The following is a 16,759-nucleotide window of genomic DNA, read 5'->3' as shown; positions in this document are numbered from 1 at the left end:
AGCCCAGCAGTGGGAAGGTCGCTGTGCAGCCCTGGTCTGACCCTGTTGCCCTCGGTTCCTCCTCTGAGCTCTGTCCTGGGTAGGACACCTGCGGTGACGTCACCATTCCCCAAACCGCCACGCGTGACGTCGCCGCGTGCAGCATAGATCTTTCCCTCCGGGTTCACAGAGCCATGGTATCCTCAGGGCTGGAAGGGACCCCCGGAGATCACCCAGTCCAACCCCCCTGCCAAGGCAGCGCCGCCTGGAGCAGGTGACACAGGAACACATCCAAGTGGGGTTTGGATGTCTCCAGAGAGGAGACTCCAGGACCTCCCTGGGCAACTGTTCCAGTGCTCTGCCACCCTCAGCGTAAGGAAGTTCTTCCTCAAGCTGAGGTGGATCTTCTTGTGTTTTAGTTTATGGACACTGCTCCTTGTCGTGTCACTGGTACCACTGAAAAGAGTCTGGCACCATCTCCTTGTCACCACCTTTGATCTAATTATATGTATTAATGAAATCTCCTCTCAGTCTTCTACAGTCTGAACAGGGCTGCAGTGCATGAGGACATGCAGTCTCTCCTTATAAAAGAGATGTTTCCGACCCCAAATCATCCCTGTGGCTTCTGCTGGACCCTCTCCAGTATCTCCTTGTTTTCCTTGTGCTGAGGAGTCCAGAAGGGGACAGAGCACTCCAGATGTGCCCTCACCAGGGCTGAGTAGAGGGGCAGGATCACCTCCCTTCACCTGCTGGCCGCCTGATGCTCCACAGGATGTCACTGGCAGCACGGGCACGCTGTGGGCTCATAGTCACCTTGTGACCTGCCACTACACCCAGGTGCTACTAAGCGGAGCTGAGGGGTTGAAGTGGTAGCTTAGGCTGCCCCACAGAGCTGTAACCCACGGGGCTGGGCATGGCAGTGGAGCCAGCACAGCCCCCCTTGCCCTTGTTGAGTCTTGGATGCATCGTGCTGTGTCGTGCTGCCTGTGACACCTTGAGAGTTCTGTGGCATTACACAGCTCTTCAAACCAGCCTGTCCCAAAACTGCAGCACCCCTCACTCTGTCACCATGCTGTTCAGCCCTCAGACATTGTCAGGCCATTTCATCACTCTTCCAGTATGCAGCACCCCTTCCAAGGAAGGTCCTAATGCGCTCAAAGTGTCTCCAACCTGCCCACGGATCTCCCAGAGACACTGAGCAGACAAGATAAAATCCTTCTTCTTACAAATTTTTTTTAGTTATATCCAGCTGTGAGTTTTGTCTCTTTCTTTTTGCTTTGCTCTTTGGTCTTCACTCAGCTCAAGCAGTGGAGTCATTTGCTACCCTTCCTGGCCCTAAACCTAGACTGCTGCAGGGTCCCTGTCTGTGAGACCTCACTGTAATCCTTTGGGCTCTGTGTAGACATGTCTGCATGCATCCTCTTTTAGGATAAAAACCCAGAGTAATTTGAGTAATTCCTGGGTCTTGTCTGCTACTGGAGTATCAAAGTGTTTTAATTTAAAAGTGGATGGTGGCCTGGCTGATAAAACCCTTTTGTTAACATTTTTAGATCAATCCCAACACACTTGATGCTAGGCTTGGTGGGAGAAGGGTTAGCAAGCAGGGAAGCAAGAGTGAGAGGATCACTCTGAGGTTCCTACTCTCCTAGTAAGTACTAATAAGTACCAAGATACAAAGGGCTTTATAACACTTTCAAAGGCACAAACTGAGAATCAAAACCTACATCCAGTCCTAGATAATAAAGATGTTTATGCTAAAATTGTAAAAAACCCATTAATAATGATGCAAACTAAACTGGGGATGAAATACTTGCTCTGAATTTCAGTTTCTTTTCTTTTCAGATTTTCCACATAAATATTTTCAATCATTTTCAGTAGCCGTTATCTCAATACCCTGAAATTGAGAGGCTTTGATTGACATGTTGTTTGAAAAACTTAAAATGCTGTAAAGGCATTCCTTTCATTTTAAAGCTCTTGAAACATCATAAACTGTTTAAACTCTGAGGATGTTTGGCTTTTCACATAACTTTCATCACAATAACCTAAAAGGCAATAATTTTAACTTGTCCTATATTACATTTCCTATATTTGCCTTGAGCTTGTTAAATCTGATTTGTTTTTCACACAGTTTTATCTCTAGAATATTCTTGCAGTGGAGGAATTGTGTGGTTGGCTACTTGCCTCTGAGTCCAGAGACTTTTGCCTCATTTTCCCTGACTCTGAGTACAGATGGCATCTCAGTGGCTTTGGGAGTGTAGAGAATGAATGCCTTTACACTACTCACTGCCCAACCAGGGCCTGATGTTTGATATCTGCTTGGCCGTAGTGGCCACTGTAAAGCTAATTGGTGGGTCAAGGTTTAGATTCCAATTCTTGACAAGAATTCTTTGTAGTGTTGTGCTCTTTCCACCATCCCTGTTCTTTTTATTCCTCTGTTTTTTATATATTGCTTTATTCTGCTGTGCCTCTTAGGTTTTTCACTGCTGACTGCTTTCACTTTAAAAATTTTCTTCCTGAGATTGTTCTCAAAGCTGGGATTCTTACCTGTACACCTGTTCCCTTTTACCATATATCACTTCCAGCTCCTCCTTTGCTTTCATGACTCCATGTTCTTCACATGCTTAGCGATAAATTCTTGGTTTGTTTCTTCTTCTTCTCCTTATATGGGGGTTGTCTGCTCTTCTTCTGTGCCTGTCTTGTATTTGCATTCTCCTCTAACATCAATTTCTTGTTTTATTTCACTCTTTTTTTTTTCTTTATCCAGATGATTTCTGCCTCCAGCTCGGTCTCTGCCCACCAGATGGGTGAAAATATGTCAAAGTTGAGCTGATCATAAGAATTAAAGTCTGTGGTGTTCCGGATAAATTGCTTGACTTGACCAGGCCTTATTTATAAATGCCTGTAGGCTTTCATATGTTTTTGCACATTAATAAGAAATTTTAGTGTTTCAATGTTCAAAGTCTTAAAATAGTGTTGTATGTCTGGATCTTTGTGCTTCCAGTGTCACTTTGGAAATAACACCTATGTATGTTCTGTACTTCAATAACACCATTCCTTTAATCTCTGAAGTATGTTATGCACAATTGAGCTCAGCAACTTCTTGTAGGGGTGTGGAATTATGGAAAGGCATAAGACAACTTTCCTGTATCAGACTGAAGGGAATGAGTGCATCAGGTTCTTGGCTTTCCTGAAAAATATGGTCTTAAGCATGGCAAGCAGGACGCTCAGAAGTGTGGTGTTAACAGCAGAGATGTGTGCCCTGACTGTAAGTGTTAGGGCAGGGAACAGCACCCTGTTGGTCTTGTGTCAGTCCTGTGTGTGGTCCTGGGTGATGACCGAAAGTGACCAGCAATTTTGAGATTGTTATTTTGAACGTTTGACAGTGTTGGAAGTGTTTGTTTCAGATTTCTGTGTCTTTGCTATGTAGCTCAAGGAAAGTCTTGAGTCAGCTGTGTTGAGCACCCTGTGCTAGTGTGTACCTCTGTGGCTGCACCCACCTCAAGGAGAAGCAAGACCTTGTTAAGGTTCCTTAGCAGATCTTGCATACATTTAGCATTTAAAATACAAAACCAGACTGTTCAATCTTACCAGTTAGGGTTAACCCCACTGCAGGAACAGATCACTTAATCTGTGTTAAGAAAGGGTCTGAATTAGGACAGAGAGGCATTTCTTTTTAGTCTTGTGATCTTTCATACCCACTGACATGGAAAAAGTTTCTTTGCTGTTCATCAAGTCATAAAAGAAGCAAACAGACCTCTTCCCCAAACACAGAAAACAATGAGACACAGTTTACTTTTTTTGTATTTTCTTATTTTCTATTTTTTTCTTCCCCTGAGAAGGCTTTTAAAGGTGATTACTTATTCTCACACATGCATTAAAATATCCATGGAATATAAAGCAAACATTCCATTTTGTGTCCCTCAGAAAACATTAGAAATGTATTGGCAAGTAGCTCTTAAATTGGCATCCCTAGTGTGTGCAAATAAATATCTGCTACAGGGCAGGCTTCAAGTGACTTTGTTTCCATGCTGTGATTTCTTGCTCCTTGTGCCAACTGGTGGTTTACTATGGAGTTTGCTAATATTCAAAACAGGAATAAAAAGCTAGCAGGAAACTTAAAAAATTGTTTTACAGAAGTGCCAGGCTTAGCTCTCGTAAGGTCTCTACCTCTTTTAGAATCCAACAAGTGCATTACTACCTTACAAGTACATTACATTTTCCCCACAATTCTAGATAATCTCTGTGCTGTGCTGTAGAGGAAGTGAAATTACTGTCTCTGCTCAGGAAGATGAACTAAACAGGAGCATTCTGTGATTGCTCAGCCTTGTAGCCTGATTGTATTACGGTGACAGCTAGCATGGAGAGCAGAATGGCTGCAGGAATGTCTCTTTAATGTTATTAAAAAAATATGGTCTGTGTTTGTCATTTGCCCTGATGAGTGTTTCATTAATATGTAATCAATTTTTAGCTCTTGGAAAATTACCTTAATATGAACTGACACTTCATCTTGTCAGAGTGACCAACATGCATCATCCCTGCTACTGAGCTCTCTGGTATTTTAGGCTGGATCTGTGAGTCCAGCTCTACTCGTCCACCCTTATTCTTTAAGCATAAGGACAAATTTTACGTTTCTCAAGGAGTCCCTGAATAATAATGTCTGGCTCCTCACCATACAGTAACCCCTTGCTAGATCTAGTTTGAAAGGGGCAGTTTAATCTGGCAGGACGGGAGAAAGATGTACAAGTCAGCAAAGGCTGTAGTGATAACCCTCATCCTGGATGACAGCACAGCCCATGTGGGAACAATCATTGCATCTCCTCTTTGGATAGACAGGGCTGGCCTTGGGACTGAACTGGAGGAATAGACACATTTTTCCAGGAGGATTTCTGTGCTCACTAAGGATTCAATCTCGTTTTAAATGAACACTGGCTCTTGAGAGTAAATCTCTGCTTCCTAGGTCACCAGGGTGATTTAGTTACCACCAGAATTGCCACTGACAAGTCAGAGGTTTTGTGCAGCAAATGATAAAATAGTTGAAAAGCAAGGCTCTAGGGAAAGCAGTTCAGAAGGAAACAGACTTGGAAAAAACTTCAGAGCTTTTGATATTCAGTCAAGAATACCGAATAGCAATAGGTACTGATAGTCCTGTCTGTTTTGTATAAATTCAGTTAATGAGTCTCAGATCAGCAATTAGTGACTGTCATGTCACCCGCAAAAGAGAGAGCAGTGTGAAAAAGATGTAGATAGAGTAAACAAGAAGAACAAGACCTGAATGTATGGTTGAGTGTGATTTTTTTATTTTATTTTATTCATTGCAGGGTAATCTGGTAACATTACTAGGGAGCTGAGGGCAAAGCTTCTATTAAACATTACAGGTATTTGATGGTTGCCCTCACTATCTTTTTCTTTTAGGATGCAGAAATATGATACCTCTTATGAAATGCCAGCCTGGTAGGGCTTTCTTTTAAAATTTCTTTCTCATTTACAGCAATGGTCTTTAGAAAGTCACCAGTAGTTTCTTCTCTTTTTTTTTTCCTACTTTATGACAACAGAAAAATTAAATATATATTATCCAGACATCCTACTCAAAATACAATTGGAAGTTCTTATTGGATAGCTGAGCAGCAGAAAGACTCCCTGCTGGAAGACTTGATTTTGCAGCTATTTGTGCCTCTTGGTGGCTTGTCTGGGATAGAGAGAGCTGTGAGAAGGGAAAGGAATATTAAATAGCATTTAAAACATCACTTGTCATCTGTTTCCTCTTTTCATTTTTATTATCCTGTTGGATCATGGTATCTTTGCTGTAGTCTATAGTATATTTGACTTGCAGCATAGTAGACATCTGGCCCAGGGAAGAATTCCTATGTGCTGATATCATATACACCCTGGAAGAAAGATCCAGAAAGAAACAGTAACTTGGGTCTTCTGCAGCCTTCATTTAAGTATGGTGATTGTTGTGGGCTTCTAACATCTTTTTCTGTTGGGAGTGTGGCAATCTGATAATTTATTGTAAGATAGCCATCAAAGTAAAACATGATTAGCCTCCATTAATTCTGACTCTGGCATTTTTCTCTGGAGCACTTGAGCATCTCCCGGAGTGGTCAGAGTCACGATGGTGACCTGGAGGTGAGAAACTCCTTAATGCCTCCTGCCTGTTCCTTAGTTCCCTAGCAACCATGTTTGCTTTTTTTCTCTCTTAATATAAATTCCTCATGATTATTCACACTCCTCTTCTCGTTAATTAATATTATTATTAAAGCCAGGGATAGGAGCACATTTATTAGGAAAATTTAGGAAGACATTGATTTTTTTTTTCTGTAGCAGCACCATCTTTAGTTTATCTAGAATTTGTTAAAATGTAACTATTTGGATTGATTAGTTCTTTGTTGGATGTCTAATTTAGGCTTTGGATTACAAAAAGCCCCCACCACTCTACATGCTGAACAATATACACCAATAATCTATAGCAACATAACCTGAGAGGACTGAAGTGAGGCAGGAAACCTACAAAAAACAAAGTGTGTGACTATGGAATTAAGCTGTGCCTGTGCTCATGGATTGAAATGAATGTTTCCCCGGCAACCTTAATTCTCACATTTTCTAAGTTCTGAATGCTTCTCTTTGAGATGTTAATAATAGTTAACTTTTTTTTCCCTATAGCTAATGTGATACATAAAAATGTGCTTGAATTTTAAACATGCATATGAAGGCAAGTTATTGTAAACATCTTACTAGAGAATATTGAATATACAATCATTATGTTGATTCAGAGTTATAATTTATTTTTTATTTGTATTGCAGATGTGGTTGTGAATTCTTCCCTATTGTATGAACACTGTGTGATATATTTAGGTAGCTGTCAGAGCAAAAGGATTACATTTTTAATCATGGTTTATGGGTAATGCATTGTTACAGTAAAATGAAAAATGGGGAAGCCATGGTGACAGAACACAAACTACCTAGGTGATATTAAGGACTTTTTACAGCTAATGTGGCAGAGAGAACTTTTAGGAAAGCGTATGAAAAAGGAAAGTGTTCTGTCTTTGGAAAGATTTACAGAGAGCAGGAGCTTGCAAAAAAGCCAGCAAAAGAGCAAAGCACAGTTACACCAATAAAAAGGGATGTCAGGACTGCCCTTTTCATCAAGCAGCACGGCAGTATTGTCTGTGCTATTATCTGAATTAGGAAACAGTGAAAGGTTTTGTATTCTTGACTGACTTATGTTTGCTCCCCAGCTTGCTTCTTGTAATAGTTTTAAACAGATCTACTCGTTTTGATAACCTTCATGTACTGCTAATATTGCCAGAATACTAGGATCTCATCTTTCCTCATCTTTTTTTTAAATTTTTATGCCACCTTCCAGATGGGTTCCAAAAGTTTGAGATACTTTGGGATGAACCTTTTGCAGCATAGGTGGCAATAGCAAGAATGATGCTTGCAGAGCAAAGTATGTCTTTGCTTTTTACAGTGACTTCAATAGAGTACTGAGTCAAGTGGAGCTAGAGTCTCTCCCTTCACTTGCAAGAATACAGAATATCCAACAAAAAAGTCATTCAGCTTTTGTTGTTGAAGTAGGCCTCTGCATGGTGAGGATATTTTATCTGAGCAGGAGACAAGAGTTTTGCTGAAAAACCCCAGAGTAAGCTAAGGACCAACTCCTTAGACTGCTCCAGGTATGGCTGTCCTACCTTTGTGGAGCACACGGGAAGAAAGCCCCAGACCCACACTGATCCTGATCTCTGTCTGCTGGCTCCCATCCTTACACTTCAGGTTTATCATGTCTTTGGCATTGGCTATGTCCATACAGTGCAGTGTTTCACCAAGGATCTGTGTCATAACAAAGTAGATCTAAAGCATAACTGTTCAGGTTGGATGGAGTGGTTGGAATTTCTTCAGTTCAAAATACCAGACATAATAATTTCATGTCCTGTCAGTCATGTGCTTGCTCCCTGCTGTAGGGAACTGCTTGGCTTAGTTCCAAGGAGCCCCAAAGCAAGCTGTCACAGTCAGCAAGTAGAGCCTGCTAGATAAGAAAGCATAAGGCATGGAGAAGACTGGTATATCTCACTGAGAGATGCAATGAAACATCTTCCTTGAACACCTTCTCCCAGTTACACACAAACAACCATCCTTTGGTAAAGGTTAAAAACATGCGTAGGGTCAAAGCTAAGACTTTCAGAGCCTGGTTCTGTATTTTGCAATAGTCTGTAAACTTTGTTGTACTCAAAATTTTGTTTATGGGCAAAGCTTATAAAACTAAAAATTTCATGTCAGTGTGACTGAAATTTTAGTCTAAACATTATCGTCTGTCCAGATATATTCATTAAAGAAAAAGAAATACTTCTGTGCAAAAAAAAATCATTAATTGTGATACTGCAGTTAAAGTTGTTGCATGAAAACTTCCCAGTTTCTACCTCTTTTCTGGTATTGTGCTCACCCTTCTTCCAGTGTTCTGATTCCTAAAGTTGATTGTTTGATTTTGCTGTTGGTGGTGGTGTTGGTGAGGATGTTATGATAAGTTGTCAGTAGCTGGAGACCTTCATTGGGGAGGATTAAGATGTCCATTTTGATAGTTTCTTCTTCACCTGGAGTTTCTTTTATATGCTAGCTAATATATTTTCACATTTCCCTTTTACCATTGGTCTGGTGCTCCACCTTACCCCTGATATTACTGCATATGGTGCTTTTTCAGTGTGCTAGATACTATTTTTTTTCCTCTTTGCTACACCTAAACCAGATTTTCTTCAGTTCCCCTGTCTGCAGATCTGCAATTCTCTAACTGGCTAGTGGTTAGATGCTTACAGCTGTGGGGTCTGTGATTCCAAGGATGTGCTCCATGTCTTATCATCCCCTGCCTGTCCTCCTCTGTGCCATATCCTGAGTCTCCTCAAGGTCTCTCTATCATACCAGGCCTGTATTGAATCATTAAATTCCAGTTGTAAAACCATGGTAGTTTTGTACAAAGACAAGGGAAATAGAGCCAACTAGCCACCAGTCCCTGGTTGATTAGAAAAATTGTTCATGTTCAACTCTACAAACTCTTCATGGTGGGGAAGCAGGTCAGGGTTTGTGTTGCTTCTTTACAGTGCATTCATAGCTGTAGCTTTTCTTTAGTCTCACTTTCAGATTTTAATACTGTTACAGATATTTATTCACATGTGGCTCTTTGGGTTATGTTAATTGAAATGTGTGTGACTGCTAAAACCAGTTATCCTCAGATCGCCTTTGCTAATGGATAAATGCTTTTGCAGACCCACTTGCAAAGGATAATAGTAAGTAGACTTTGTTTCATGATTAAAATTAAGAATCTGATTTTGATTTGGATCTGAATAAAATTCTGTACTGAGAATCTGTTTAAGTCACATCAATTCACACATAACAAGGTCCTTGTCAGAGAGAACCCTTTATTGCCCATTGACAAGCAATCACATAGGGGAGACAGGCCAGCTGCATGATCCAGTCATCTCAGTAGTGGTTGTGACACAGGACCTCTTAGCCTCTGCTCTGCAATCAGCCATGGTGGGACTATATAGGAAATGTTATAATTTTTATTTTCTCCACCTGCTTCACAAAAATTTGTGTTTTGAAGTGAGGCATATTTTCTAAGCATAGGAATATGTTGTTCTGCTCATTTTTCATGGCTTTTAATCCCTAATGCCTCCTTAGTAACAGCAGTTTTATGTGTATTAGCTTGTACAAAGAGAAATAACACAGAGACACTGTCTCACATTTTTGTTGAACTTTGTTCTCTTCTGAAAATATTTCTTTTCTGAGTTCGTATTGTCAAGACTTAACAAGTAATGGGGTTTGATGAACAATGCCTTGGGATTCTGGGTCAAAGTCTTTCTGACTGCTTAATTGCTTAATACCTAGAAAGTAGGTGGTGGAAGTGAATATTTAATTTTCATAATGAGGAGGAATCATGAGAGGAGTGTATGAATCTCTGTGGAGGCTTGTGTTCCTGAAAGTGTTCTTAAGATGTGTGGAAGGCAAGAGGAAGAATAGATGTTGTGGTAAAGTGGGGCTTTCCAGAAGAAGAACGAGGAAAACCAGGTGAGAGAAACAAATGGCAGACTTAAAAAGCAAGCCGTGGTTCTTTCCATTACCTTGTAGTTGTACTGTGGAAGTCCTTGCTGTAGAAGTTGTGCATGCTAAAAATGTGCATGGATTCCAAAACCATGGAATAAATTTGTGGAGAAAAAGATTCACTGATATGGAATAAAAAGGATAGCATTTCTGGTTCAAGTCCCTGTGGCAAGCTAAGAGGTCATCCTGGAGAGAATAGACTAGATACTTTCCTTTGAACAGTGTTGGTGAGAGATACTTGGGAAGGTGGACCTTTGATCTGAGCTGAAAAGGACACTCTAATGTTCTTCTGAAGAAAATCAATCAGCCCTTGGGAGCCTGCTCTCCCACCCCTCCATTTTCCTTCCCTCTTGTCTAGTATCCCCTTCTTTTCTGTCACAAAGTCAAGCACTTTTTTTCTGAGTAACTCCTCAGCTTTTTTCATCCATACCATCAAATGCTATTTGTGATCCTATCTGAAACTGTTCTTGCCAAGGTTTCTAATGTTGTTTCCTTTGCTCCATTTACCAGCTCTCTCTTTTCCTTCAGGGTTCATGGTCCTGTCTGTCCCTCAGCATCTCCTCAAAAGGATCCTCTTCAATTCCTCTCCTACTTTCTGTTAAATTTTCATAAATCTTGGTCAGTGGCGCCCTTCTGTTATTCCTTGACTCTGGGTAGGGTAGTCTCCCTCTATAAGGCGCCCTATATACAAACAACTGTTCAATTGTTTTCCTTAAAACCTGTCATAATAATTCTTCTGTGCTTTCATGTGTGCGGGGGGATTGACAGTGGTTCATTTTCCAGCTGTTCATCAGTGTTTTCCATGTTTTCTCAGTGCTCCTGGCTTTGTGGGTATGGATCTACTGTCTTTGGGCTCCCTGTGCCATGCAAACACTTAAAACAGGGGCAGCCTTTTAGTGTGTTTGACCAAGGCACTAAAATGTGTGTATGACATTTGGAGTGTATTGCAGACTAGGACAGGCTTGTAGTGTTGTACTAGGACAGAGCCTGACATTTTTTCATGCTGAAAAATACCTGTCTTGTAAAAGTGACTGGTTTTCCTTCAAATAATTTATACACAGACTGCTGGCATACTCAGCTTTTAAAACATACCATTGGAGCAAGCATCAAACTTTTATTCTGATTTTGTTAAATCCAGAAAGAAGGTTTGAAAGTTTACATTGGATGTGTTCTCATTTTAGGGCCAAGGTGGACCTTCAGGAGGAAAGGCGGGAAAAGCTGGTAAAGGTAAAAAAAGGGTAAGATTCTCAAGTCTTAAAAAATGTTTTTTCCTTTTTTCAGCTATGAGATGCAAACAAGATTTAGTCTGAACAACGAGGTGTTTTTTTATAAAGTTGGTAAACTATAAATTGATTTAACGCTGAGAGATTGCTGTATGTTTCCACTGAGAAGGGAAATACACCAGCTAGTTAGGACAAAAAGTATCACCTAGAACAAAGGCATGATTTGGGTAAAATGCAACATGAAAAGATTAAATTAAGATGTTTGGGATGTGAATTCCAAAATACTAGCTGACTCAGACTGTGAGAAATCCGCCTGCTCAGTTTAGAAAATTCAAAGTAAAGCCCATATTCACTTAACAAAGAAGTACAAGCTGATAATAACTCACAATAATGTTTTTACTATTGGGCAAATAAATAATTTGAATACCTTGATTTAATCTACCTTCCTCTTATTTAGCTCCACTGGGAAGGACGGAGGATCCATGACAGGGATGGAAGAACAGTCTACATGCCTTTAAATAGACATATTGATAAACAGCTTTTCACTTTCTTGGGACAAATCACAGTCTCATTAAATGTTCCCCTTTTCACCATTTAAAAATGGAAAGTTTTTTACTTTTAAATGAAAATCATGTATAAAAATGTTAAAACCACATACTTCTTATCTGATTCACTTGGGAAAACAGCCACTGAACTAACTGGCATCAAATTGTGTATGATAAATGTCCCACAAGCAGGTGTTAATGTGGGGAGCGTTGAATCACAAACAACTGTTCTGCAGTCATCGTCTCTTGTGCATCAGAGCGCCTGACCTTCCTTACAGCTTGCCTCATTTCAGCTCCCTTGGGGAGAGAAATATGCAAAATCCTCTGTTACTTTCAGCCACTGCACTTTTTGACACAGCGTTGTGCTTTTTACCTTTGTGGTACTCTGCAAGTAGCAAGGCATTGCTGGGTGCAGCCTCTATAGCTTCAGCCTTAAGCTGTACGTACACCTTGGACTCATCCTCAGCTTTGTATGGCTGTAAAGTTAGCAGGCCTGAGAGAACTGTATTTACAAGAATTATTGATTTATTTTAAACCAACTCATTACACAATTTGAACTGAGGGATAAATTTTGCCTGGAGCAGCTAAGCACTTTAATCAGCAGTTTTGTGTTCTGACAGTTTTTTCTGTAAGGCCAATTAATTTAAATTCATTCCTGCAGTGATTCATTTTCTTTTTTATGACCTTATATCATGACATGAGTCCAGTGCTAGCCCAGGGAGAGCAGCAGTTTGTTGTTTGGAGAATGGAGACATGCTGGCCTTCGCAAGAAATTGGTTAACATTCCTCCAGGAGCCACATCCCTGCAGCTTTGTATATCAAACTAAATTCTAAGAGTAGCCTATAGAATAACAAGTCAGGAGTAATTGCAGGTTCTTGGCTGGTGCCCTTGAGTAGTCCTTAAGTCCTACAATACCCTTTGGTATTATGTGGCAAGGAAAAAAGAATTGCCAACTTTTAAACTGAGATTAAAGTGGAATCACTTGAGTTTTGTTATTGGAGTTAATTCAGTTTTGTGCTAGGGCAGAAATTATCTTCAGAATGCAGCTCCTCCAACTCACTGAACTCCTGCTGGCAAGTGTAGCCATGTGAAAATCTTTAGATTTTGGCCTGCCATTTGTGTTCTTCTGCTCTGCTCAAAGCAAAGATGGGTGGGGGAATGTTGTTTTTATCTCTTTGCTCTGTGCCTCAAGAAGTGCTGCTTTGGCAAGGAGCAAAACTGTCAGAGTCTTGTTGCATTTCTGAGCTTGTCATTCCTGTTCTAGGATGAAGATGAATTTCCTGAAGCGGGAGAGGACTGGCCGGCTCCAGTCAGATCCCCAGATCAGCTGGAGCTGACTGAAGCTGTGAGTAAAGCAATGCCTGTCTTGTCATGAGGTGTGTACGAAACTCCATAAGTAGAAGCCTTCCCATTGGTTTTGGAGGAAATTCTGCAAGTGTGAAACTCCAGTACTTGCTGGAGTGTAAGTACAGTGTCTGCAGTACAGTATGAAATGGCTTCAACAAGAAAACAGGGAGAATGTGCTATGAAACCCAGTTCTGGGCTTAAAACACTGTAACTGCCTGGAGGTAATCCAAAAGCAAAAATGGGGCTGGGGCTTCGCTGTGTTAAGGAGAACCCAGAGCCAGCCCTGAGCTTTTCAGGTGCCTGCGTGCAATACACAAGACAGGGAAGTGTCCTACAATTTTATTGCTATTTCTTCTATTGGTTCAGAAGCATTGCAATTGGTCACCCTTCCAACTGCAGTTGTTTCTCTCTTCTCACTGCCTTATTAAACTCTAACAACTCTAATTAACTCTTGTTCCCTGTCCTTAAACTACCATAGTGACAGGGAAGCTTTATGTATGTCCTCCAACTCAGGCACTAAAAATAGTTAGCAGTATTTTTTTTTTTTTTGGTTCACAGTGGTCAATCTTGAAAGTACTGCTACTAGGTTTATTGTTTATTTTTGGACAGTGTAAATTTTAAAGACACAAGTTGTCTGTCTCACCCTCAGAAAGCAGTTAGCATATTTCAATTCATATCTTAGATAAGAATTAAAATCAAGAAAACCCATTGAAATACTGTAGTAGGAAGCAGGATGACTGTTCTGGATTCCACTCTGAGCCAGGTTGATCCCAAGCACTGTTCTTGGTGGCATTGTATATGAGGTATCTGCAGTGAACTGAGCATAAACATGGTGATTTTATTGCTGTACATTGTATTAGTAGTGAAGTTTTATTTACAATACTATTTTGTTTCCATTCCAAAGGAATTAAAACAGGAAATTACACGTACCTTGACAGCTGATAATCCCCATGTTCCCCGGGATATTGTCAGATTCAACTTTAAAGTAAGTGTGACATGACATATAAAACTGGAATTTTTTGCAATTAATTGGTTTTGTGTTTTCCTTTGGTTTATAACCAGGTAAATTTTCTTTTAATGTGACTACATCTTATTACATATTTACTGCCAATGGTTCTTAAAGGGTTTTTGTAGAGAGTAAAAGTCTAAAAGCATTGATTCATTTATTTAGAAGTAGGATATCAAAATTACAGTACAAGTTCTGTCAGTGAAGGTAATAATTGCAACTAATCTCATGTTGTTACTTTTCCCATTCTTTGGTGGTTAAAGGACAACAAGCAAAGTTTTTTCAGTCTGTAAGAATTATGTCTCAGCATCCACACTTGAAGATTGAATTGTAGAAGACCTCAGAAATTTGTTTTGTGAAATCACTGACAAGCTTTATTCATGATGAGTAGGAGTGAGCAACAGACAGCCACAAAATATCCAAGAGTCACACCTTCACATTTATATGTGCAGGGCACACACTGCATTACCCTGGAGCAGCCTTCTGCCAGTACCATATGCAGCCAGCAACACAGGCAGTCACATGGGGAGGGTGGAGTGATGGCTTTGCCCTGAAAGAAATGGCATAGAGACAGCTCCTCCAACTCTGGCATTGAATTATTCCCAGATTTAGAGGAGTGTTGTGGTTTAATCCCAGCTGGCCACTAAGCCCCACACAGCCATTCACTCAATCTCCCATGGTAGGACAGAGGAGAGAATCAGAGGAGTAGAAGTGAGAAAACTCATGGGTTGAGATGGAGACAGTTTAATAGGGAAAGCAAAAGCTGTACAAAGCAAAACAAGAAATTAGTTCACCACTTGAGGCAGATGTTCAACAATCACTAGGAAAGCAGGGCTCCATGTCACTTAATTTACTAGTAAGATACACACCATCATTCCAAACATCCCCCTCCCCCATTCTTATTCTTTTTCCCCCAAATTTGTATGCTAAGCATGGCATCATATGGTATGGAGTATCCTTGGGGTCAGATGGGTGAGTTAGTGATGAAGTGGAGTGGGGGACAGAACTGTGCAAATGCTGGTCAGCAATAACCAAAAGATCCCTGTCTTATCAGCACTGTTTTCAGCACAAATCCAAAATACAGCCCCAAAATACTGTAGCTACTGTGAAGAAAATACTGTAGCTACAGTAGCTACTGTGAAGAAAATTATCCCTGTCAAAACCTACACCTAAGAGAAGAGAAAACCAAGCAAAATATTCCCAAGTCTGTCTCACCTCTGTGCTACTGTACTTGTTTGACCAACCATCACATGATTCCAGAGAAAGGAAATCAGTGTTTTGGAATAAAAAAAATCCCTTCTCTTCCATTTGGAGCTGAAGTTTTCCATATTTATGGTATATAGGCAGGTGATCAGTAATCCATATCTTCAAATTCTCCACAATGAAATGAGCTCACTGCTATGCTGTGATTGACATAGTAAGCAAGTCAAAGTAAGCAAACTCTTGAAGCATCTGTGTTCTTTAGTGGCTTCTGTTTGCTTTTAGGTGCAGCTAAAAACAAAATCATACAGATTAAGCTGTTCTTTACTGTGAAGATAGTGAGGCACTGGAACAAGTTGCCCAGAAAAACTATGGATTCTGCAACCCTGGAAATGTTCAAAGCCAAGTCTGATGGGGCTTTAAGCAACCTGGGCTAGGGGAAGATGTCCCTGCCCAGGGCAGGGAGGTTGCAACAAGATGTTCTTTAAGATCCCTTCCAGCCTAAACCATTCCAGGATTCTATGATTCTGTGATTCTATGATTTTTTTGGGTTTTACTTTTGTAGGAACGAGCATACAAGCTAGTGGACGATATGGATCAAACAGCCGTTCACTTTACTCTGAATGGATATTTGATACATAAAGATTCAGATGAAGGCAGACGCCAGAGTATCAGATCAAGCACTGAAGCAGGTAGCTTTATTGTCTGATATTATGATAATTTTCAGATAGGCACTGGTTCCTCTTATCCAACATGATGGAATTATCATGCTGCATTACCATAGAATTAAACAGCTCCTACTTGGGCTTGCATGCCAGTTGGCATTCAAAATTAGAAAAATTATCAGCCCGGTGTTTACTGTAGTCTAGAAAATAGTGTGTGTTTTTTGAGTAATTTGAATGCTAATGCTGAAATTTTCCATGTTATTTATTGTCTTTTAAACATCTTTCACTGCTATTAGCTGGACATACATGTCTAAACTACCTACCCTATTTTGAAAGTTTCAAACATGATTTAAAGTATTAAAGCAGAAATGCTTGGAATCTGGGTGATTTTTCAGGAAACTATCACATGCATGACCAATTCTTGAATTCTTACCAAGACATATACTTTCAAACTATGTGAGGTACAAAACCCTGAACTACTTGGACCTTTGATCTGAGCTACTGTCTACACTCTGTTCAGACAAAAAGGTGCATTAACCAGATACTGAAAGCTCTGTTGTCAGTAAAGAGTTCTAAGTTTGAATTTTCAGCAGGGAATCATGTACTGGATACTGATTTTATTGTATTTCTGCTGTTTGTGAAGGGGGAATTTCTGTCACAATGAGTGTTCTGTCAAGGTGGTAACTGCAGGCATAATGATAACACTG

At 40.3% G+C, this 16,759-nt stretch overlaps 2 protein-coding genes across 2 annotated transcripts in view; one reads left to right on the top strand and one right to left on the bottom strand.

Moving 5' to 3' along the window:
• DNAI1 (dynein axonemal intermediate chain 1) overlaps positions 1-16,759 on the top strand; it is a 126,662-nt gene that overhangs the window by 219 nt on the left and 109,684 nt on the right. The window contains 4 exon segments of the mRNA XM_050987444.1: positions 11,247-11,303; positions 13,099-13,179; positions 14,086-14,166; positions 15,953-16,079. Coding sequence (XP_050843401.1) covers positions 11,247-11,303; positions 13,099-13,179; positions 14,086-14,166; positions 15,953-16,079 — 346 coding nt within the window.
• The window catches only part of UBAP2 (ubiquitin associated protein 2), a 418,367-nt gene that overhangs the window by 364,599 nt on the left and 37,009 nt on the right, over positions 1-16,759 (bottom strand). The window lies entirely within an intron of this gene.

The sequence above is a fragment of the Serinus canaria genome, chromosome Z, assembly GCF_022539315.1.
Source record: "Serinus canaria isolate serCan28SL12 chromosome Z, serCan2020, whole genome shotgun sequence".
Taxonomy (NCBI): domain Eukaryota; kingdom Metazoa; phylum Chordata; class Aves; order Passeriformes; family Fringillidae; genus Serinus; species Serinus canaria.
The sequence above is the reverse complement of the archived record's forward strand: the minus strand, read 5'-3'. Positions and strand labels throughout refer to the sequence as shown.